The 23,227-nt window shown below is 38.5% G+C and overlaps 2 protein-coding genes across 2 annotated transcripts in view; one reads left to right on the top strand and one right to left on the bottom strand.

The window, feature by feature from the left end:
* pkhd1l1.1 (PKHD1 like 1, tandem duplicate 1) overlaps positions 1-3,769 on the bottom strand; it is a 58,163-nt gene extending 54,394 nt beyond the window's left edge. The window contains exons 1-3 of the mRNA XM_072674623.1: positions 3,712-3,769; positions 3,528-3,605; positions 1,175-1,319 (exon numbers count right to left, since the gene is read on the bottom strand). Of these exons, the coding sequence (XP_072530724.1) occupies positions 1,175-1,319; positions 3,528-3,605; positions 3,712-3,769 (281 nt within the window). The remainder of the gene's footprint in view (positions 1-1,174; positions 1,320-3,527; positions 3,606-3,711) is intronic.
* An 8,025-nt stretch (positions 3,770-11,794) lies between these two features.
* Positions 11,795-23,227, top strand: part of nudcd1 (NudC domain containing 1) — a 43,036-nt gene continuing 31,603 nt past the window's right edge. Inside the window, exons 1-3 of the mRNA XM_072674622.1 lie at positions 11,795-12,018; positions 12,419-12,573; positions 21,980-22,168. Coding sequence (XP_072530723.1) covers positions 11,904-12,018; positions 12,419-12,573; positions 21,980-22,168 — 459 coding nt within the window. The 5' untranslated portion in view covers positions 11,795-11,903. The remainder of the gene's footprint in view (positions 12,019-12,418; positions 12,574-21,979; positions 22,169-23,227) is intronic.

Raw genomic sequence — 23,227 nt, 5'->3', positions numbered from 1 at the left:
GAACTTTCTTTCTAAAAGACATTTCTTCAGTTTTATTGGTTTAGTTTAGTGCTGTCAATGTTTACGCGTTAAAGCACATGATTAATCTGAAAACTTTAACGCATTAACCTTTTTTTTAAAACACAGATAAATCATCTTACCATGTTTTGACCAAATTTCCTCCCGTATGTCAAAAAAGACAAAGGTTTCAGTAAGCGTTGTAGGATATAGGAGCAAGTTGCTTTTTTCTGTGCTGTTCAGCCTGACTCAATGCTTGCTGAGCTGGTCACTCTTGCATTACCGCAAGATTATACTGTCAATTTTTGGCAGATATTAGTTATTATTAGTCAGTTAAGGAATGAAAGAATAGGACATGCCTTAAAAATGTCCTGTTGTTAATGTAATGTAATCTTAGACTCCTTAGAACTTCAATTGGACCAACTAAAAAAAATATCTTTGAAAAATTAAGATCCTGTGATTTCTTGTAAAATTTTGAAGTTTGAGTTGGCCTCAAAACTAAAATATTTAGTGCAGTAAGTTTTAAGGCTTGATATTTTGTGTTTTCTTACCTTTTTTGTTTATACAGTATTGGTGATGCATTGCTACTGGGCTAAAATATGTATAATATTCTATTCATTTTAATGCATACATAATCCTACAAAAACGAAAATAATATATGTATATGTAATGTTAATCCAGGCATGACAGGCACATTTTCTTTACATTTAAATGTTGCACGGCCAAACTTCAGGACTCACTATACCTTTATAGTTCTCAATATACAATACCCATTGTTCTGCTGTGTATACTATGATGCTCTGTTTCCTAGTAGCATGTTTTCTAGCAGGAGATTTGCCTGTGCTCACCACTAATGATTGGAGTTTGGGGAGACGCACTAAAAAAACTCACTCAGCAAATACTAGTGCACATACTAGACTTTAACTGTACTTATCACATGACTTGGAAACCATCTCAGATCCAGATTTCATTAAGCACTACATGAATGTGTGCGTTATAAATCTGTGCCCAAATTCATATTTTCTAAAATGGCTCAAATTAATGGTTTGTTGGTGGAGGGAAGGGGTTTGGGTAGTATATTTAACAATGCTTTAGGATTGTGGATATTCATATTGTATAAATGATGAATTGATGCTAGGTGAAAAATGTTTCAGCAGCCTGTTGTCAGTGGTATTACCTGGTATAGCAGGTTATCTTGGTGGAGAGGCTGGCATCTCTCTCCACATCACAGGGAAATGATGTGGTTCTGGACACCAGTGTCACAGCATTGCCAAAGTTGGAGTCATTGGGGTTCAGATTGAACTGACTCTGCTGGGCAAAACCTGAAGGAAAAACATAGGGGGACGCTCAAAAGCTCATTAAGTACTGAGTAATGTATAGACCTGCTGTGGAACTTTCAGCATGTATCAGAAGAGGAATTGAAGAGTTTTTCTTTGCTGCTTTCGGGCTAAAGTAAAATGCAAAAGCTCCACAGTGAGAGGGGTTTTCACTCACAAGATGCTGGCTTACTGCTAGTTCCTAGAAACGACGCAGGGAGAGCATATTTTCACAAAGCTCCTCAAATTGGAACAACCTTCCTGTTACTGTTCAGGACACATTCTCAATCTTTACATTTAGACTGCAAACCTTTTGCTTTTGGTTAACCTTCCAATACAGGCTTTTGTTTCTAATTGGTGTAGCCTGCTTATACTACTTCCACTTCCCCGTCTGACTCCATATACTTATAAACCATTTTTTTTGCTTCTTTCTCTCTCTGCTGTGTCCTAAGCTGGGTGCTGCTGCCTGTTCACTGGAGTCACTGAGGTAAATACAGTTTCTCCTATATTTTCTTACTGTGTGAATTTGCCTGTATTTGCCATAACCCTCTAAACTGCTGCTGCCCCCCCCCTTCCTTTCTTAGCCTTTTTCCTTCTCACTCCCCCAAACTGCATATGGGTGCAGCAGTCCATTTCTCTCATGGGTTATCTCATGTTAGTCCTGGTTCTCAATTTCTTCAGTTTATCCAACCATTATTCTACTTTTTATCCAATTTCTTTTTTTATAACAAGACTACTTTTCTTGTTCTTTCATATAAGAAGAAGGTTCATTGACGACATTTTTATTTTTCAGTGGGTCTAAATTCTAAGACTTCTTCTTGATCTTTGTTTTGCTATCCAGTATCCACCAGAGGAGGATGGGTTCCCCATTTGAGTCCTGGTTCCAAGGTTTTTCCTTGCCACTGTCACCACTGGCTTGCTCAAATAAATCTAAATCTCCGTAAAGCTGCTTTGTGACAACACTCCAAAGTGCTATACAAATAAATATGAATTTGAACTGAGAGGTAAACAGCGATGCGGTTTAGTAGTGAATGGCTTATACAGAATATATGACCATATATATATATATATATATATATATATATATATATATATATATATATATATATATAGTGCTGTGCAAAAGTTTTAGGTACCTCTAGTAAAACACTAATATTAGAATAAACACAAATAACAAAATGTAGGCAAGTTGTTTTACATTACTGTGTTCATTAAAATGAAATTGGAATAAATGATTTTTTTTTTTACTGTATTTATGTTTACCTGCATCTGTTCTAATCTGATCTGGAGTTATTCAAGAAAAGACATTCTTATTACTGAGACAATGGTTTTTAAATACTATATGTACGTATAATAATATATATAATAAATAATGTATGTATCATAAATTGGAAACATATGCATAATCTAGGGATCATACATATATTTTGGGATCGGTAGGTAAATACATATATGGACTACATGCACTCCATACTAGTCCATACTGTAAATAATATTGTTATTCTGTAAATAATATTGTTATTGCTTTTTAAATTCTTATTTATATTGTGTATATAGTGCAAATTATTTATCTACATTTTTGTAACTGAGTGTCTTGCAATCCCTTTCTGCCTTTCTTTGTGACACTGAGAATTTCCCCACTGCGGGACTAATAAAGGATTATCTTAACTTATCTTATCTCTTACTATAGTACATATGTATAATACATTACATAGTTTGTTTTATACCAAATATCGTTAAATGTATGTAAATGTTTGTAGATGTAGATATACGACTGAAATAGTTGTCCCATATTTGAACTTTTCAAATACATTGTCATACATCTCCTCATATATATATTTCAATATGTAACAAAATAGGGTGGATAAAAGGGAATTCAATATTTGTATATATGTCATATATTTGAAATGTATATATTGCCTGATATCATATTCCTATATGAGGACCATTGATGTAAGGATGTACAATACATCCCCAATCATCTGTACTTTTTATCTTCATATGCCATCCTTGTTTAGCTGTATCCATAACATCAGTGTGGTGTCCAGTATTTTACCAAAGTAACTGGACAAATTTACAAAGCAAACAAACTCCTGTAGAATTTGGAAAACTGGAATAACTAAACAGGGGAAAATCAAATGAACGAATTCAGAAAATGACATGACATTTAACTTTCATTTATTCAGGAGACTGAGTGCATGTGGCTCTGCTTACCTTGTCCCTCTATAGTGAGCCGTGTTGCTCCATTTGTGCTGCCTAGTTTAGGGGTTACTCTATCGACGCGCTGCGCTCCTGAAGGAGGATTTCAACAGGGTTTAAACTCTGAGAATGCCAATAAGTGTCGAGGATAAGTGGGTAAAATACAGTTAAAATACAGTCAATAGCAAACGTGTCTTGCCTGAAAAGCTGATGAGCAGAACCCAGCCGGTAAGCAGCGCGCATGCGCGCCCCTTCATGGTCGTTAGATTGACTCCTGCAATCTGCTGCAGATGGACAGACATTTCACATATTCATATTTTTTGTTATTTATTTTATTGTTGAATTACAGTTAGTGCTTTAGTTGTGTTTAGGCTATTTAGCAAACAATTGCAATATTTAGGATGAATAATTTAAGTATAATTATTATTATTATTATTATTATCATTGTACAGAAACACACTTCTGCACATTCTAAAGCATGATTACTCTTTAGTAGATTAATTGAGGTTGTTGCAAGTGCAAAGCAATGTTTTATTTTATTTTCCAATATTTTAAATTTAGAAAATAATAATGTATTTTCAGTTATATTCAATTCAGTAAATTGACAGTAATCAGTAAACAGTTATGCTTTCGAATGTAGACTGTAGTGGCAGGTGTCTCTGCAGATGATGTATGGCGTATTTACACTTTTATTCACACATTTTAAGCAGGGGTGCCCAAACTTTTGCATAAGACTGGATATATTCCCCTTTTATAAAGCGTTTCTAAAATACTAATTAATACTATGATTAGTAATGAGCAGAGGTGTACAAATAGAAAATTATAAGAAAACTTATCTCTAAAATTTTACTCATGTCAATGTAGAATTGTACAGCCAAAATATACTTGAGTGAAATTAAGAAAGTACCTACAGTTACACACACACATAAATAAAAGTAAATAATAAAGAAATTATTAAGGGGATAAATTAGCATTTTTCTGTTTAGTACAAAAAGGTTTCATTTTAGGTACATGTAGTATATTAAACTGATGTAAACTATATTTTTTAAAGAATGGGGGTGTGCAATTAGTGTTGTTTATTTATTTAGCACAACTTTATAGACCTGCTGTAAATTATTAGTGTATTATAATATAGTATATATATATATATATATATATATATATATATATATATATATATATATATATATATATATATATATATATATATAGTGTAGTACTATAAAATGCTACATACCTCTTGTGAAAGCTGTTCTCTAAAGTCTGCTGTAAGTGAATGGCTCAACTGCCCAGTTGAGCTCCCAGCTTTTATAGAAGGGTGTTTTCTCCAGACAGGAAATGCTAATCAGATATACATTTCTAGCCTGTGTAACCTTCAACTGTCCAACAGTGCATTCTTAATCTTAATCGTTCCCCTTAAGCTGTCAATCATCTTATCTCCGGAATTTGTAGAAAACCTGTCCAACTTGTCATAGATGATAGGCGGCTCAGTGCATTGTCCTTAAACAATACAACTGCAGTCCGCAGCAAATACACAGTCTGACAGTAGGGCTGTAGTCTTTTTTAATGCTGTCATACTCATTTGAAAATTTGGAAAGATTAATATATGGAATGGACTTAATAATAATATAATGTAACACAAGTGTGTGTGTGAGAGAGTCTATTGCACAGCTCTAGGGATCTAGAGTTATTGATACCGGCCCTTTCTCCGGTCACTGTCTTTAAGGAGTCCTCCTCATGTCCATGTGGGTGTTCTCTGGGGTTTCCATTTTCTTTTACCTCCCAAAAATGCATAAAGTGTGTGAAGTGAGTGTGAGTGTGTGAATGAATGACTGTGTGGGGTACACTGCGATGGACTGGCGGCCTGTTGGTATTCCTGCCTTGAGCCCAATGATTTCATGTAGGCTCTGGACCCATCTTCTTATCCAGTAGTGAATAAGATGACTGATGACTGCAGTACAGCCCAGTCCCTGTTTCTTCTGAACATGACTCTACAGTAGTGTCAGTGGATTACACTGGTGCTACCTAAGGAGCTCTGAGAGCGACATTGTTTGTTCTATGGAGTCAAGAGGCAACTGGTGTTCCCTGTGTCCGGTCAACAGCAAGCTTTCAACCTGGTCTATAGCGTAGCAAACACAGGTCAAGGCAAGTAGAGTTGAATGTTTTTTTGGCACTTAGTTCTACAAACCGGATTCCAAAAAAGTTGGGACACTAAACAAATTGTAAATAAAAACTAAAAGCAATGATGTGGAGATGGCAAATGTCAATATTTTATTCGTAATAGAACATAGATGACAGATCAAAAGTTTAATCTGAGTAAATGTAACATTTTAAAGGAGAAATATGTTGATTCAAAATTTCATGGCGTCAACAAATCCCAAAAAAGTTGGGACAAGTAGCAATAAGTGGCTGGAAAAAGGAAATTGAGCATATAACGAACAGCTGGAAGACCAATTAACACTAATTAGGTCAATTGACAACATGATTGGGTATAAAAAGAGCTTCTTATAGTGTCAGTGTCTCTCTGAAGCCAAGATGGTAAGAGGATCACCAATTTCACCATTGTTGCACAGAAAGATAGTGCAGCAATACCAGAATGGTGTTACCCAGCGTAAAATAGCAAAGACTTTTAAGTTATCATCATCAACCGTGCTTAACATCATCAAAAGATTCAGAGAATCTGGAACAATCGATGTGCGTAAGGGTCAAGGCCGTAAAACTCTACTGGATGCTCGTGATCTCCGGGCCCTTAAACGTCACTGCACCTCAAACAGGAATGCCACTGTCAAGGAAATAACAGAATGGACTCAGGAATACTTCCAGAAATCATTGTCAGTGAACACAATCCACAGTGCCATCCGCCGTTGCCAGCTGAAACTCTACAGTGCAAAGAGGAAGCCATTTCTAAGCAAGGTCCACAAGCTCAGACGTTTGCACTGGGCCAGGGGTCTTTTAAAATGGAGTCTGGCAAAATGGAAGACTGTTCTGTGGTCAGATGAGTCACGATTTTAAGTTCTTTATGGAACACTGGGACGCCATGTCATCCGGACCAGAAAGGACAAGGATAACCCAAGTTGTTATCAACGCTCCGTTCAGAAGCCTGCATCACTGATGGTATGGGGTTGCATGAGTGCGTGTGGCATGGGCAGCTTGCATGTCTGGAAAGGCACCATTAATGCAGGTTCTAGAGCAACATATGCTCCCATCTAGACGTCATCTCTTTCAGGGAAGACCCTGCATTTTTCAACAAGATAATGCCAGACCACATTCTGCAGCAATCACAACATCATGGCTACGTAGGAGAAGGATCCGGGTACTGAAATGGCCAGCCCGCAGTCCAGATCTTTCACCTATAGAGAACATTTGGCGCATCATAAAGAGGAAGGTGCGACAAAGAAGGCCCAAGACGACTGAACGGTTAGAGGCCTGTATTAGACATGAATGGGAGAGCATTCCTATTTCTAAACTTGAGAAACTGGTCTCCTCTGTACCCAGACGTCTGTTGAGTGTTGTAAGAAGAAGGGGAGATGCCACACAGTGGTAAAAATGGCCTTGTCCCAACTTTTTTGGGATTTGTTGACGCCATGAAATTTTGAATCAACATATTTCTCCTTTAAAATGTTACATTTACTCAGATTAAACTTTTGATCTGTCATCTATGTTCTATTACGAATAAAATATTGACATTTGCCATCTCCACATCATTGCATTCAGTTTTTATTCACAATTTGTTTAGTGTCCCAACTTTTTTGGAATCCGGTTTGTACTACCACTGAACAGATATTATTTGGTTGGTGTATTTGCAGTGTCACCAACATGATGTGTGCAGTAGTTTCTTTCAAAAACAACAACAACAAACAAACAAACAAACAAAAAGCTGTAAAAAAGGCAGTTCCCATTCCTTTCCTGTTTGGTGCTGGAGAGAGCTCCTATTGGTTATTCACAATGTCCACATCACAATTTGCACGAGTCAAGACTATGTGAATAACCTGTGAATAATTGAACACGGTTTATTTTATCGGAACATAAAGACAAAAGAAAGACTGAGTTAGGGCCGCTATTCTGACCACCTTACACCAAACAATCAAGATGATAGAAGAGCTATTCCTAAGCTCAAATATTGCTTTTTCCACAATGTCCATGTCCCAATTTGCATGAGCCAAGACTACAAAGTTGTGATAATATTAAATACAGTTGACTTTATCCAGTTCCAAATCCAGTTACCCCGCCTCTGATCGAATCCAGGTCTCTTAATACTGAATATCAGTTTGTGTGTGTATCAGATCTTTGTGTTTGTATAAATAATACAGTAACACAGTTTAGATAAGATGAGCTGCTGATAAATACTGTAGTAAAATCACTGTATTTTTAGTATCAGTTTCTATAATGAGACATTCTAGACTGATTGATTTAGTTTAGTAGAGACCTTTCCTAAATTAACTGTTTTATAGTGTGTTTAATATCTTATAATCCAGTCTGACTCTCCTCCCTGACCAACCAGCTCCCAGCTCCTTTTAAACACTGCAGTCAAATCACTTCCTGTGTGTGTGTGTATGTAGTAGTACACACTCTGGACTGGTATTTGTTTTTGTTGGTCTACTGATGTGAAATAACTGGTTTACAGTGGGTATATGTGCTGTGATTGGGTTTCTGTAGCGTGTGTGTATTACCAGCGATGGTTTAAAAACAAAGGAAGGGGTGCGGTTCTCCTGCTGGTAAAACAGAGTGTTTCAGTTATAGTTTTATAAAGGTTCAGATATTATGGTCTGTTTTCATGTTTCACTGTAAAATAGCTCCACACTGCAAACTCTAAGCTTCTTTATTTACCTTCTGAGAATATCTGCACTGCTGCCGGCTGGGCAATAATGTCCGTTAATAGCACCTTAAGGACAGCAGATGGCGCTCTGAACACCGTGGTTAAAATGCAGAATCAAAATAGCCGATACCTGATCCATTAAAATATGCCCCGATCTATGTCCCTAGTTTGCAACGAGTGCTCTCTCCAAATTCAACACAAAATGCCACTTTTAATGAATATCCAAATAATAGATTAATAGATCAAACCCCTGAATAATAGATAAAACCCATCAAGTACCTGTACTGGCTGGGGGTTTGTTGACTGGGACATTTGACTGCATGTTTAAATTCCTTATGCAAAGTCCTGAATAACTGCCAATCTCAGTTAAGAACATTGTTTTCAGATTCAGTGTTTGTTTGGTTTTTATGATCATTGTTACTGTAGATCAGATGTGAACTGGGGGTGCAGAAGCACATTGTTGATTTCCATTTGGCCTACCATGTCATTATCTGGGTGTAGTGTCGTGTTAGATTTCGATTCTGTTCTCTTGGTTGAACACACCTCATCATTTCCCAGTCAGGGATTACAGTTTCATTGCCAGTCATCTGCACCATTACATTTAGTCATTTAACCGACTTCTTCCTCTTCCTTACTGTACACAGGGCTGGACTGGTAACTAATTTAGTGCTGGACTTTTGTTTAGACTAGCCCACCACCATCACAGACTGCGTCCAGACACTGTTGCTAGTGCTCCTGTCCTTCGACTCCTTTGCTACTTTTCCTTTCTTTCACAAAGGCTGCATGGAGGATGAAGGGAGGTTATGGAGACCGCTGTATTTACGTCTATTTTGGCTGCTACGCTTGTTTTTTCTATGACTATCTGAAAAGGATCTGTATAAAAAAGCCTTTTTGGGTGTCTGGACTCAAGTTACAATTAGGCTACTCCATATTATGAACATATATATCCCGCCAGTCCATCCCTGACTGTACATGAAGTGTTCCTGGAACTGAGAAGAGTGCTATACAAAATAAAACATATAATCACTATTGTTAATAGTATTAACAACAACTATGACCACAATAATAACAGCCCTCTGTATTTCCTGAAATGGTTGCTTGGTTGTTGCTATATGCAGCTGCTATGGGTTTTAGGTTCCCTACAATTTGTCAATAGCCATGGTGACAGCGTCATACTGGTGAGAGCGTCCTAAAGCTTACCCATATAAATAAACCCTCTCCTTCTGTTACGAGAGGGACTCTACAGCTGAGAGTGTAACGTCAAATAGAATGGCACTCCATGAAGAAGTGGAAATGGGGGAAAAAAACAGTTTGGGAAAAGGCCTGTAGTAATAATGTGTGTCACAGACATTCACACCACATGCTGCACCCGTAAGGCCATCAGCATTGTGAAGGACCCCACTCATCCCTCACATGAACTTTTTCACTGCTGCCGTCTGGCAGAATGTACAGGAGCATCTGTGCTGTCACTGCACGGTTCTGTAATAGCTTTGTCTCACAAGCAGTCAGACTTTTAAACAACAGAGACTGAACTAAACTCCCCCACCACCACGGCCCATAGCATTTTAACCTGTTTGCATCATATTTATCTTATTTATATATTCCTGCGCAGCCTGCACAGCCTCTGACCGCAAGACCCTCCAACGCATTGTGAGGACAGCTGAGAGGATCATCGGAGTCTCTCTCCCCTCCGTCATGGACATTTACACTGCCCACTGCATCCTGAAAGCATCCAGCATTGTGGATGACTCCACTCACCCTTCACACAGACTGCCATCCTGCCATCAGGAAGAAGGTACCGCAGCATCCGGTCCAACACGACCAGACTCTGCAATAGCTTCTTCCCCCAAGCCATCAGACTTCTCAACTCAACTTCTGAACTGATGTCTTTTCTGTTACATGCACACACACACTCACACTCTCTCTCTCTCCAACCATTTACCCCAGATAAAATGGGAAGCATTTTTGCACAAAGCATTTGCACTAATAACTTTACTACCTCACTGGACTCAATATTTATTGCACACTGCATAATTTGCACACTACCCCTAATTATTTATTATTCTCTGTACTGTGTTGTGTTGTCTGTCCACACTTGTACTGTGTTGCACTTGTGTTCTGTATGCACTATGTCTATGTTGCACCATGGTCCTGGAGGAACATTGTTTCGTTTCACTGTGTACTCTGTATGTAGCTGAAATGACAATAAAACCCACTTGACTTGACTTGACTTGACTCCATACTTTACTACCTCAGTAGTAAATAATATATATGTCCCAGCATGCTAAATTTCTATGCTCTCCAGCAACTGTAGTCAACTGTATTATCAATACCTACCTGTTAAATATCTATGCATCTTACACCTCTACTCAGAATTGAGTCGCATTTATTGTATTTATTGTCCTGTCTTGCATGTTGCACTTTCTGCAGTCTGTCCTGTACTGTACTGATTTTGCTTCATGTGGCACCCTTGTTCTGGACAAAAACGTGATTTCATTTCCCTGTGTATTGGACAGAGCTGAAATGACAATGAAAGCCTCCTGACTTGACTTGGAAAGGTCTAATTAAGACTAGGTAAGTATTCTGTATTTTTTAAGGAACCACTAGAGGGAGCTAGAATATGGACGCTCATTGCCACCACTTAAAATATTTTGTTTTCATTATTATTAATGAGATACTAAAACATACTTTTAAAAAAAATACTTATATATATATATATTTTAGATAAATCATCATTTTGCTGTTTTTGATATTTTTAACTGATTTCTCAATATTTTGAGATACTTTCTCGATATTTTCTGATTATTTCTCATTACTTTGTGAAGAATTCTCATTATGTTGATAAACGTTCTCGTTATTTCAGGATGTCTTATGCTTTTGGAATGAAATACAAATGCTCTTTGGGTTTCCACGCTGCCTTATGTCCAGTGTGTTGTTAATCATGTAGTCCCAAGGCTTTTACGGTTACATTCAGTGGAGAGGAGCTGACCGACAGCTGTCTCCAGCGCAAGCAGCAGCAGCATCTCGCCAGACACATGAATGTGCATCTGATTAACAACTGCAACGTCTTCTCAAAGTTCAGAAGACGACATTAGCTTCTTCAAACGCCTTGACAAAACCGTCCATATCTTTAAAAACGTTCATCAGGGCCATTATTATTCATCACTGAAGCTAAGGACTCTTTTAGCGTTGCTGCTGCAAAGCATTATGGAGAGCTGAGTTACTGTGATGAACCGCGGTCGAATAATTTCAGCTGATGAAAGTCATTACAATTAATATTGTAAAGCTTTTTAAACATACCATGGCTGTTTGAGTAAAATCGAATTAACCACCACTCTTAAAAAAGGTTAACTACACGAACGCCAGTTACTAGGCACGACGTATGGACTTCATTTCCCAGAATTCCTACCGGGCGTCCGGTCCGTCTACTAAGAAGCTCACAGAGGAAACACGAGTCCCAGGGAAACGTCAGCCTGCAGTTAGCTAGCACCGAAGCTACGTTCAGTTTCGGCTTTATTGTAATTTATCTGGTGTGTTAAATTGTGTGGGTGATTGAATATCTGACTTTTGACAGCATGGCTTATGCTAATTGTTCGTTAAAAGTGAACAGACAACTTCTGGACCCCAGCTTTGAAAGTTACAGACTTTCCTTAGACTCAATTCCATGTTATAATGTAGAGCTGGATGCAGGTGAGGAGATTGGGCTCTTATGGGGTGTCAGGGTGATCTGTTGGACTGTCATTACGAGTTAAGGTTGAGCAAAACAGCCGTGCAATTTGTGTATAATGTAATTTTCTATAAATGACTCATTCTGTAAACACTCTCTGTGCCTGGTGTTGTTCTGAGCCAAAAAACAGTTAGATTAGGGCTCATATGTAATATATCCCCAATATGAGTTTTCATTTAGCTCCTTAATAACCATCACAGTCTCAAAGCATTGCTTTTACGATTTGACATTAAGGCCATCAGGTCGAGAAGACCCAGGTTGAGTTGATGATGATGATGATGATGATGATGATGATATGCAGGCTGTATATGAATGAAAGCAGCATGTTCATTTCTCTGTCTTTCTTCTCTGTCCCTCTGTCAGCCGTAGCCGAGGTTAAGCTGAAAGACAATCAGTACACTCTGGACCATGTGAAGGCGTTTGGCATGTACAATTACCTCCACATTGATCCCTGGTATGAAGAAAGCGTTTACTTTGTGGACTGCAAAGGAAGGGTACTCAATCTGACCGTCACACTGGTAAGTCTTTAAACTTATGTCTCACTCTAATGGTTTTTAAAACTGACCCATAGGGACTTATTTTTGGTTTTGGCTGTTTTCACTTTTTTGACATGTTTAAAAATCTGACCGTTGTTCTTCACATTGTGTAAAATTTTCATTAAGAATGGACCAATAGAAATGCTCCAAAATGACTTGGAATGACTGTTTTTACATTCACTTCCATTCAAAGCTATGAAGGTTTTATTTCTCAGGTTAAAGAAAAGGGTTTTCAATGACAGCAACATCATGCAGGAAAATATTAACTGGGCTTCAGAGTTCATTGTTGGTGGCCCTTTTTTTTATTTTGAATAGAGAGATCAACAGAATGATAGACAGATCATTAAATATATGTTATATATAAGTTTTGTTTTTTATCGTTCTGCACCATAAAATTAGTTTTATGCTATAATTTGTATATAAAGGTGCACGTATTCGTCACTGTACAGTGTGGACTGTACAGCGAAATGTGTCCTCCGCATTTAACCCATCTGGTAGTGAACACACACTCACACACACACACGTGTTAGGGGCAGTGAGTACACACACACACCCAGAGCGGTGGGCAGCCAACTCCAGCGCCCGGGGAGCAGAGAGGGTAAAGGGCCTTGCTCAAGGGCCCAACAGTGGCAGCTTGCCGAGCCCGGGAATCGAACCCACAACCCTGTTATCGATATCCCAGCGCTCTAACCGCTGAGCCACCACTGCCCCTATATACGTGATTGTAGATGAACACAGTACTATTTAAAAGACTGGAATCAATGTTTTCCATTTATTTACATATAAATAGGGCTGAACATAATGATCATTTTTATAGGTTAGGTTTTTTTAATTAGTCAATTCATTTGACTAATGGTTATTTTAAAGTGGGTTTTGTGTTTGTGATATTTTAATCATAATAAACACATGAAAAAACATCAGTTGCAATTCAGGGCGTTATTCTACAACAAACTATACCTCTGTGTTAGCAAGTAACCTCTGTTTTTTGCCATAGCAACCCTTAACCTGAAGTGTAGGATGAGTATCTTTACTGGGCTTAAAACCTAGACCTAGTGTTTTTGCATCAATGTAATGCAAGAAAAATGTAAACAATGAACAGGCTATAGCAGCAGTCTGTAATGTTAGTTTAAGCTGTTGATGACAGGGTTGTGTATCAAACCCACCTGGGCTCTGCAAGCTGCCACTGTTGGTGTTGAGCAATACCCTTACGCTCTCTTCTCCCTGGGCGACACAGCAGTGGCTACCCAGTGTGCTCACTGTCTTGGTGTGTGTTTGATCACTACTGTGTTTGTGTGAGTGTTCACTGCATGGATGAAGTGAACCAAATTAGCCAAATTCCATCTGTGTCCGACACATGAAGTGGTGAATATGGGTGTCTTGTCACGGCCATTAAAGTAATAGGTAATGGACGAATAACAGTGTTAGGTTATGCATGGTGCAGGGCAGCAGTGCAGAAATGACTTTTAACATGGGGCAATGAGGATGCTGCTTACAGTGCTGTTTTGCTGCCTTTTTTGTGGGCGTGGCCATTATTGCCACATGCTGAGGCACATTATACAAATTAGTGTATTTCCTTAATCAGATAATTAAGATCACAAGTGTTTTTTGTCAACTTTTAAGTGGCAGTGTTCAAAAAGACTGCCTATAAAAATTGCATTGGTTCCATATAAAATTTCCATATGTGTTTTAAACCAGACAGAAACACAGTATTTGGCATCTGTGACCTCATGCTTGCAGAGTAGTGAAATACTGATTAAAGCCTTGAATTAGGGCTGCACAATGTACCGTTTCAGCATCAACGTCAACATCGACAGCAGTGTGTGGGTGCGCAATAGTCTCATTGCTGGACATGCAATGTCATGTAAGGCAAATTAACTCATGCATGTCATGCTACAATTTACTTAATACAAAAGAAAAACATATTTATTCTACTCCAGTATTGGATACACAATGTGCACTTATAAGTAACTAAGTAAACAAATAAACAAATCAATTAATAAACATAAAAATGAGTTCCATTCAAAGTTATGAAGGGGTATGAATGGGTATTTGGTATTTTGGTAGTACAAGGTTTTTGCATTACAGTAACATATTTAACTCCACCACTATTCTCCATTGGACTTTGTCTGTTCCCCATGAATACACATAAAAGCCAAAGGATTAGACTCATTTAGGATGTTATAGCTAGCATTCTGAAATTGACTTCTTTGCCTGTGATCCTCATATAAAGGTTTTGAAATATTTAGTGAGAGTTTTTTACACGGATTGCCAAAAGGGGACACAATGAGTGTCCGAGAGTACTTGGGTGAATAGCAGAGTGGTCACCTTACTGACTTGTGTTTAGTAATGTCTGAACTTAGCGGTATCTTTGAAGTATTAGTCTATTCAAACTAGCTGAGGTTATTCTTGGGTAAATAGCAAAGCAGTTTTGTAAGTCGCTCTGGATAAGAGAGTCTGCTAAATGCCATAAATGTAAATGTAAATACAATGAGGAGGAAACACTGATGTTTAAAGAAATGTTCATCTGTGGTACTAAATATGTAATATTGTAATATTGCTTGATCAGCAAAAGAGTAGTAGTCTGCCACATGATGTTTTACATTCAACCCACCACTAGAGAGCATACAAGCTTCATGATTGTCACTTGGTTGCCATGGTATTGTAGCCCATGGGATTGCTTTGTGAAACATGAAGATCATTTACATCAACAGTGACCGCATTTACAGTTTTCAGCCCAGTTCATCGATTCTTTTCCTGTTTCTCTTCTTGATCAAGAGTGGATTTTCAGCTTTAATTCAAGGGGTTTAACAAAACATGTGCATTAACCATGTAGAATATTAATATATGTAGAATATAAATACTAATATTCTAGGATATTTAAAGACATTTTTACTATATATGTGCCATGTAGACAAAACGCACCAACAGCGTAATAAAAAAAATTAAAAACTGGCACCAAATACACTCCCATACTGAATACCATGATTTTTACTTAAAATATGCTGCACTCTATTGAATTACATAAGACTGATTAATCAGTGCTCTTTAAGCACTGTCAATATCCACGATACACATATAAAAGCATATTGTGTACCACAATAACAAAATTTACCATGATACAATGAAAAATATTGACAACATATTAACATTGACAAACTAACAGTTTGGGCATAATAATATAAGCATCATTTTAAATTCTTGAATGCAAATCCTTCTTTGCCTTGAGAGGCTTGGGTTGCTTTCATGGGTTGTTTTAGGTCTGTCTTTTGCAGTCAAATGTACTACATGAATCCAGAACCCGTGAACATCACTAAATGCTGAGTTGTAGCTTTGCTTCGCCAGGGCTTTCCTAGTTTCCTTTCTGCCTTCAGTGCTTAGTTCGGGTGAGGTGACAGACTCTATTTAATAAAATGTATATTTCTTTGCCTTGAGATGCTTTTATGGGGTGTTTTGGGTCATCATCCATCTGTACTCTGAAGCTCTATATACTTCAGAATCCATTCTGCTACTTCTATCAGCAGTCACATCATCAATAAACACCAGTGACCCAGATCCTTTGGCAGTCATACATGCCCCATGCCATAACAGTGCCTTCACCATGTTTGACTGATGGCGATGTTGTATGCTTTGGAGCACAAGCCCTTCTTTTTCTCAATACTCAGTGCCCTTCTTTCCATCATTCTGGTACAATGTAACATTGGTTGCATCTTTCCAAAGTTTTCTAGCAGCCTAATTTGACATTTGTATTCTTGAGTGTTGCCATTGGTTTGCATCTTGAAGTGAACGCTCTGTATTTCAATTCATGAAAACGTCTCTTGACTTTGAGAATAGTACACCTACCTCCTTAAGAATATCCTTGACATGAGTAGACGTTGTAAAGGAGCATTTCTTCTGCAATCATTCACTTTAGCTGTGCAGTGGTCTTTTCAGAGCTTGTGTTGCTGAGTTCGCTAGTGCATTCCTTGTTTTTTTTTTTTTTTTTTTTTTTTTTTTTTTTTTTTTAAATGTTCCAAGTTGTTGATTTGGCCACTACTCAAGGTTCTGCCATATCTCATAGTTTTTTCAGCCTAACTATAGCCTCCTTCCATCACACTTTATTTGGAGTGGTCCTTTGTAAATGCTTAATGCACTTTTAACAGAGTATCGCTAACACATCAACCACATATCAGTGAAGTAGCAGCAGTGAAGCATCTGAATACACTGAGGTATAAAAGCCTGAAGATGTTCTGTTGATGCATAACTGACATTAAGCATAGTTATTGATAACCCAGCCTTGCCTAAAACCTACTACAGGTTAGATGACCAGTGATTTCTCAGGTGAACATGAACTATAGATCTGAATCTGGACTCTCCAAGCAAAGTGAAGAACAGCTAAATTCAGTCTTCAGTAATAGTCTCTTAATAATCTACTGAATGCTCAGATGCTGCTACATCGTTGATATGGTGTTGTGATGTTACGGAGAGTCTGACGAGTTGGGTATTTTTCAGCTAAAAAGGAATGTGTCACCCCTTCTTCACTTGCAACGGCACACCTTTGGACCACATATGGAGAGTTTGCTTGAAGAGCTACCAAATGCGCATTCAATACTTGGAATTAATTCTACATTTTATTCCTAAACGGGTTAATTAAATATTTTAGCAAGTGCCAGGACATTTTTTGCATTGTCTGCCAAGAGGATAGAAATAAAATTGACGTGATCTGTCACTTTCAAACATGAAAACATTGACCATTGCAAAATCCCTCAGAAAGCTCAGTGTTCAAAAGCATGGCTGCAGCTTTCCTTAATCTTCAGTGATACTAATAAACACACCTGTGGATGAAGGTTGGATTAGCAGACTTACAAACACTGTCTATCCCCAATATCATCTCCAGGAATACACCAAAAATCAATGTTGTTTAGAACACAGTATGACCTATTTTGGTCTAGAAAGCACAGTTAAACGTCCTCGCTTAGCTGAGCAGAGGGGCACTCCTTTAGAGTAACCGTTCCAGTTTTTGCCTTACATGTTTAAATAAGGTTGATCCATGTTGTTTTACTGAGTAGCAGTTTTAATGGACTTGTTTCTGTACCTGTTTTGATGTTTTACATTTTTGAATCAAGCTAATTTACATTTATGGCATTTAGCTGATGCTCTTATCCAGAGCGACTTACAAGGTAACTTGTATTACAGAGGAGGGCCAATGTAGTGCTGGGAGTCTTGCTCAAGGACTCTTATTGGTGTAGCACAGCCCAGGAATCGAACCCCAGTCTCCCACATGGTGTGGTAGCTCACTGGCAGGTAGTGGTATTATCTGTTGCACCACACCAACCACCTAATTAAGAGAGTGGGGAATGTGTTCCCTGAGATGAGATTAGTGCCAGTCTAAGTTCAGCGGCGTTAGGCCAGCATCTCCTGTTGTAAAATTAAAGAAGCACACATTGGATCGACTGCTTTGGGGTAAATGATAAGTCATGTTTTCCTGAGGGTCTGTGTCTGTGTATAAAGCTCAGGGAATTAAGGAGATCAGGAGCTTTTTTTGTTTTGTTTGTTTCAATAATTATTTTATTTATTTATTTATTTTCAATAATAAAAGTTTTTCCTTTTTCCACCACTTTGGTACTGCCAGTTAACCCACCCGATTGTAATTCCCCCTAGCACTAGCAATGCTTCCGACACTAGAAGACTAAGGACTTTACACACGTCTCCTCCAATACTTGCGAAGCCAGACACGGCCTCTTTTCAAACCACCACCCTCTGAGGAAAAAACGGGTCCCCAGCTCCACCGCTCCAGCTAACAGACACCGGTGCCAGCCGAGAGAACTTTCGAGAGTGATTAGGGAAGAGAGCGCCATCTACCCACCTGAAGAGAGCTCTCTCAGACCCCAGGCCGCTGATGGCAAAGCAGCATGGCTTGGGATTCTAGTTCCTGCATGCCTGGCAGTTATGGAAATGCAATTTTTGCATATTACAGAAAAGACTAATTTATTATGAGCAGTTTAACAGTATTTTTTTTTCCTATTTAATATTTAATAATTTCATATTCAGGAGACTGCGCTGCTATACTAAATGTGATGTTTATTTCAGAATCTGATACCTCTAATGTTCTTGTTCTTCAACATCTTTTGATTCTTTGCTGCTCAGTGGTGTAAAATTACCCCGGGATTGTTCTGAGTGTGTAATGATTGCTGTGATTATGCTGTAATTATCTGTCTGTAGGAGTGTTACTGTGCGCTCAGTGAATGGCCCAGGCTTAATCGTATTTCACACTGTGAGCGCTATTGAGAGGTCAAAGGAGAAAGCTGAACAAAAAGGGGAAAAGTGATTGGGATTGCTGCCTGAGATAACATTGGAAACTCCATGACGACTAAAGTTGAGCAGCTGACCGCCAGGGTGGCCTTGTTGAAATTGCTACTTTGATCAGCATGGAGTTAACGACCATGGATTGTGATCGTTATTTGAGCTATTTGTGTATTTGGCTTGTTTTTTTCCTCCTAGCAGGCTGTTCAGTGCTAAATGTCCATCATGTTAGTAGCTTCTTTAATTACTTTCTGGATCACATGTCATGCCTGGCTGTGCGTAGAGCTTGTAATCACACATATTATTCTATAATTATACATTGTCCTTAGCACTTTGCTGAGTTACACAATCATGTGCATATAGAATCGGCTGGCTTGATGCAAGAGAGCTGCTCTGTAAGGCCTTTAGTTCCCACTAATACATGTTCGTTTTAAAACGTCTCATTTTTGAATGTTCACACCTGCCGTTCACACTATTTCATAGTCGTCAGGCCTTAAAACGGAGATCATTCAGACAATTAAAGGCACGGTTTGTGACTTTCAGGTGGGAGATGAACATGAATAATCATGAATGATTTTTATTTATATCATTGCAGTCATATGCAAAACCTTGTATCTCCAAAAAGACAAAATGACAGAACATAAAGAAACTTTTTTTAAATTGAAGCCATTGTAAAAAATCATTCATGCATTCTATTGGTCCATTCATCATCAACCTTTGTAATATAACAAACAACTGCCAGATTTACATATCTAAAAGTAAAAAATGAACACAAAAAAATAATCTATCCAGTATGGGGCTGTAACAAACGAAATGATTTTGATAGTCCAATAATTGAACGAATATTAAAGCAAATAATCAGTTATTCAGATTATGAATCACTCAGTTTTATTACTCAGAATTATATAGCTATCAGCTTTTAAATGTAGCTTGAGGTTGTTTTATATATTTGATAACTAACAATGAAGGCAATAATGATTAATGTTTTTGTAGAAATTCACTGTTTTAATGAAGTAAAACTTCAGTATCTTTTTCTTGTCAAAATCTAAACCTAAGGATGTGCAAAGTAGCAGCAGTTTTCCCTTTATCAATTTTTCCAATAATTTTTCGGATCAGCAAAAAAGAAAAAGGTCATTTTAGTATGTAATTATATTTTGTTACTGCTTCATTTGTATTAGCAATATCATCGACCCTCCTTTGTTCGCGTGTGAACAGCAAGTTGATTCACTTTTTGTATGTTGAAAGGCGGGGCTTTGTTTGTAACCAGCAAGTTGATTGGCTCTTTTCATTGAAGGGAGAGTCTAGACCTGTCTCAGTACTGATGTTCTATATAGGGACATGACTTCAATCATTTTTGCTGAACTTGCCCATGTGTTCGCTTGCAGGAAGTTTAGATAGTTGTGAGTTCTGTTCTCTCATCTGCTCTCTGCGGGGGACGAGCTTGAGTCTATTAGCAGACAGCAACATCTATTGTGTAGGAAAAGAGAAATATGCCCAGAGCGGACTGCGACAGATAGTGATGTCTCTTTTTATACTCAGCCTCTATCCACATGAGACTCCCACACCTTACAGATATAACTCTGCTCTCCACTCACACACCAGAGTGATGGGGCTACAGATATTTGGACATGTTGCTTTAAAGCTCCCTTACGTTTTTTTCCACGCGCTCCACTTGTTCTCCACAGTTATGGTTAAACCATGGTAATTAATCTGTGGTTCCCGTGCTTCCTAAACTATTCCTGGTTAGTGCGAGAAACACCAACTAATTGTCCGCTAATTTGGTTGTCGACTTTAGTTAATTAGTCTTTGCATCCCAATCCAGTCTGACGGGGACTTCCAGCCTCCAAGTTGAGCTAGTGACAGATAACAACAAAAACATGGTCAGTCAATTTCTTGACCAAAAATGTAGTCAAATTCTGATTTCTGACATCATAAAATGTATAATGTTTGCCTTTGCTTTGGATTGTGTGTTAGGATACTATAAAGGACTTTAGTTTGTTTCAATGGATGCTATATTGTCCTCAGGTGTACATGATTGGTCAAGGGTTATGAGTTTTCAGGCTTGTTAGTATGGACAATGATTAGTTCTGACATTGAACCAAAACAGTGGGATCAGCGGTTAACAGCGTTAACGTTTTTTAGTTCCACATCTTGATCAGATCAGCAGTACAGTTGGAGCTGGGCCAGTTCAGAAACGGCACTGATTTTGCCGCCACTAAAAATCCTTAATATTTTGTTAGATTTTTATTCAGTGTCCTCCTCTTCTAATCTGTAGGCCAGCGCTCACCCTTATCACACAATGTCCCCAGACTCAGGAATTCCTGACCATAGAGCACTGGGGCATTACTGGGCTTCCAACCTATGATCTCTGGTGTCTTGATAAGCAGGCAGTTATACAGTTGTGCCACTCCAGGGTGAACAATGACCCCATATTACACCAACAATGCACTGAGTGATGAGCACAGAAATGAACCCTACTTTACAGTGACCCAGCTGTCTAATTGCCTGTTTGTCAGGAGTCATGAGGTAGAATCTGCTCAACACCACAGCTCTACATGTTCAGGAGTCTGGGAATAGAAGGTATCTGGGGGGTAATTCATTTTGTGCAACCATGTACTAATGCAAATTTCACCAATCATGCCACCCTCTGCGGACAGTGACAAACTACCACAGGATTCTGGGTGCATAGTAAACACACTATGCGTGTCTGAGTATGTTGTGATTAGTAGGCTAGGCTACAGAGAGTGACTGCTATGATATCAAAAATGAATCATCGTTAAACACTCATTTCATTCATTTTTCAAACTGAATGCTTACCAAGTCTGTGATGCCATCCTTTACTCACACTACTCTCCACCCTCTACCCTTTGGAATTCCAAAGTTAATACTGAATACGAGGTGTGGGCTAGTGGGGTATGAAACCTCCCAGCACTGAGCTGTGGAGCAGTGGAACTGGGTTTCCTTGGAATGATGGTGGTGCTCTATCCAATATCTTTGGGATGAGTTAGGGATACAGTGAACAACACACATATTGACTAGTGAGAAAGCGCACACCCCTCCATTCAGTGGTCTATATACAGCATGACTGAATATCATCTGATGTTGACAGGACACTGCGCTGGGGAAGCCGCGGGAGGTGTTCCGAATGACCCCTGAGCCTACTTCATGTGAGGGTGAGCAAGTTTGTGCCTCTCTCAGTCTGACGTCAGCGACCTGGGCTGCCCTGTCGGATGGGGCAGGAAATCTGACGCTTCTGCGCACAAGCAAGAGAGGAGAGAGCTCCCACCTTAAATGGGAGGTAAGAGAAAACCCACACAAATGTTTCTGTGAATATGCGCAGAGGATACATTAAAATCTATTCAAATGTGAACTCAAGTAAAAGTTAGAGAACCGATCCAGAAATATACTTGAGGAAAATTAACAAGTATATACACTGCTGTATATAAAAGTAAAAATAAATACTTAACATGTTTAACCAAAGGTGTCAACTAAGGTTAATGTAATTAGCATCAGTTATAATGAGGAAGGAAGAACTGTCAGATATATATAATTGTCAAAATTATTCTGCACTCCTCTTAGCAATTCAGGGGAACTGTGGAGGCTAAGATAAGATCTGGAAGACCAAGAAAACATGTAGACGACTTTTTATGAATTGGTACGAAAGGCAAATCAAACCCCCCATTGACTTTCAAGAACTCTTTTTTTCTAATAATGCTTGCACAAACATTATCTTCATGGAAAAGTCATAAAAAAAGGAACCTCCGTCCTTGAAGTACTACACACAAATCTAGGTAAACCAAATGAGCTTTGGAAAAATTGTGGTGAGGACAGTTTGAATTTAGTTCATTTGCACAATGTAAATAAATACTCACAAAACAAAGATAACATCATATACAGTGCAGACAGAGGCAAAAACATATAGTCTTATAGAAAGACTCCAATATTCCAATAAACAGAAGGTACGTACAGGGGGCCAACAAGAAAATAAAGAACTGCATTTGATGAAAAGAATCTTGGCAGCTATGAAGCATGGGGGTGGATGCATCATGCTTTGTGGCTGAGTTGCTGCCAGTGGCATTGGCAATTTTGAACTGGTGGAGGGGAGAACAGATTCTACAAAGTACCAGCAAATCCTAGATGCAAATATCAAGTCGTCTGCTAAGGCTGAAAACATTATAAGCATCTAGAACATACCTTAAAATCCACCGTGACCTACCTGAAGAGTCCTCACAGCCCCTGCCTTAATGTCATAGGCTGTGTCTGAAACCGTGCCCTGTTCACTATAAAATGCACTACATTTGGGGTTCAGCCATTTCGTAGCGGTGTCCGAAAAAGTAGTTCTGAATTTTCAGTGCAC

This window comes from Salminus brasiliensis, chromosome 3, assembly GCF_030463535.1.
Source record: "Salminus brasiliensis chromosome 3, fSalBra1.hap2, whole genome shotgun sequence".
In the NCBI taxonomy this organism is placed as follows: Eukaryota; Metazoa; Chordata; class Actinopteri; order Characiformes; family Bryconidae; genus Salminus; species Salminus brasiliensis.
This window is presented reverse-complemented; position numbering and strand designations above follow the sequence as displayed.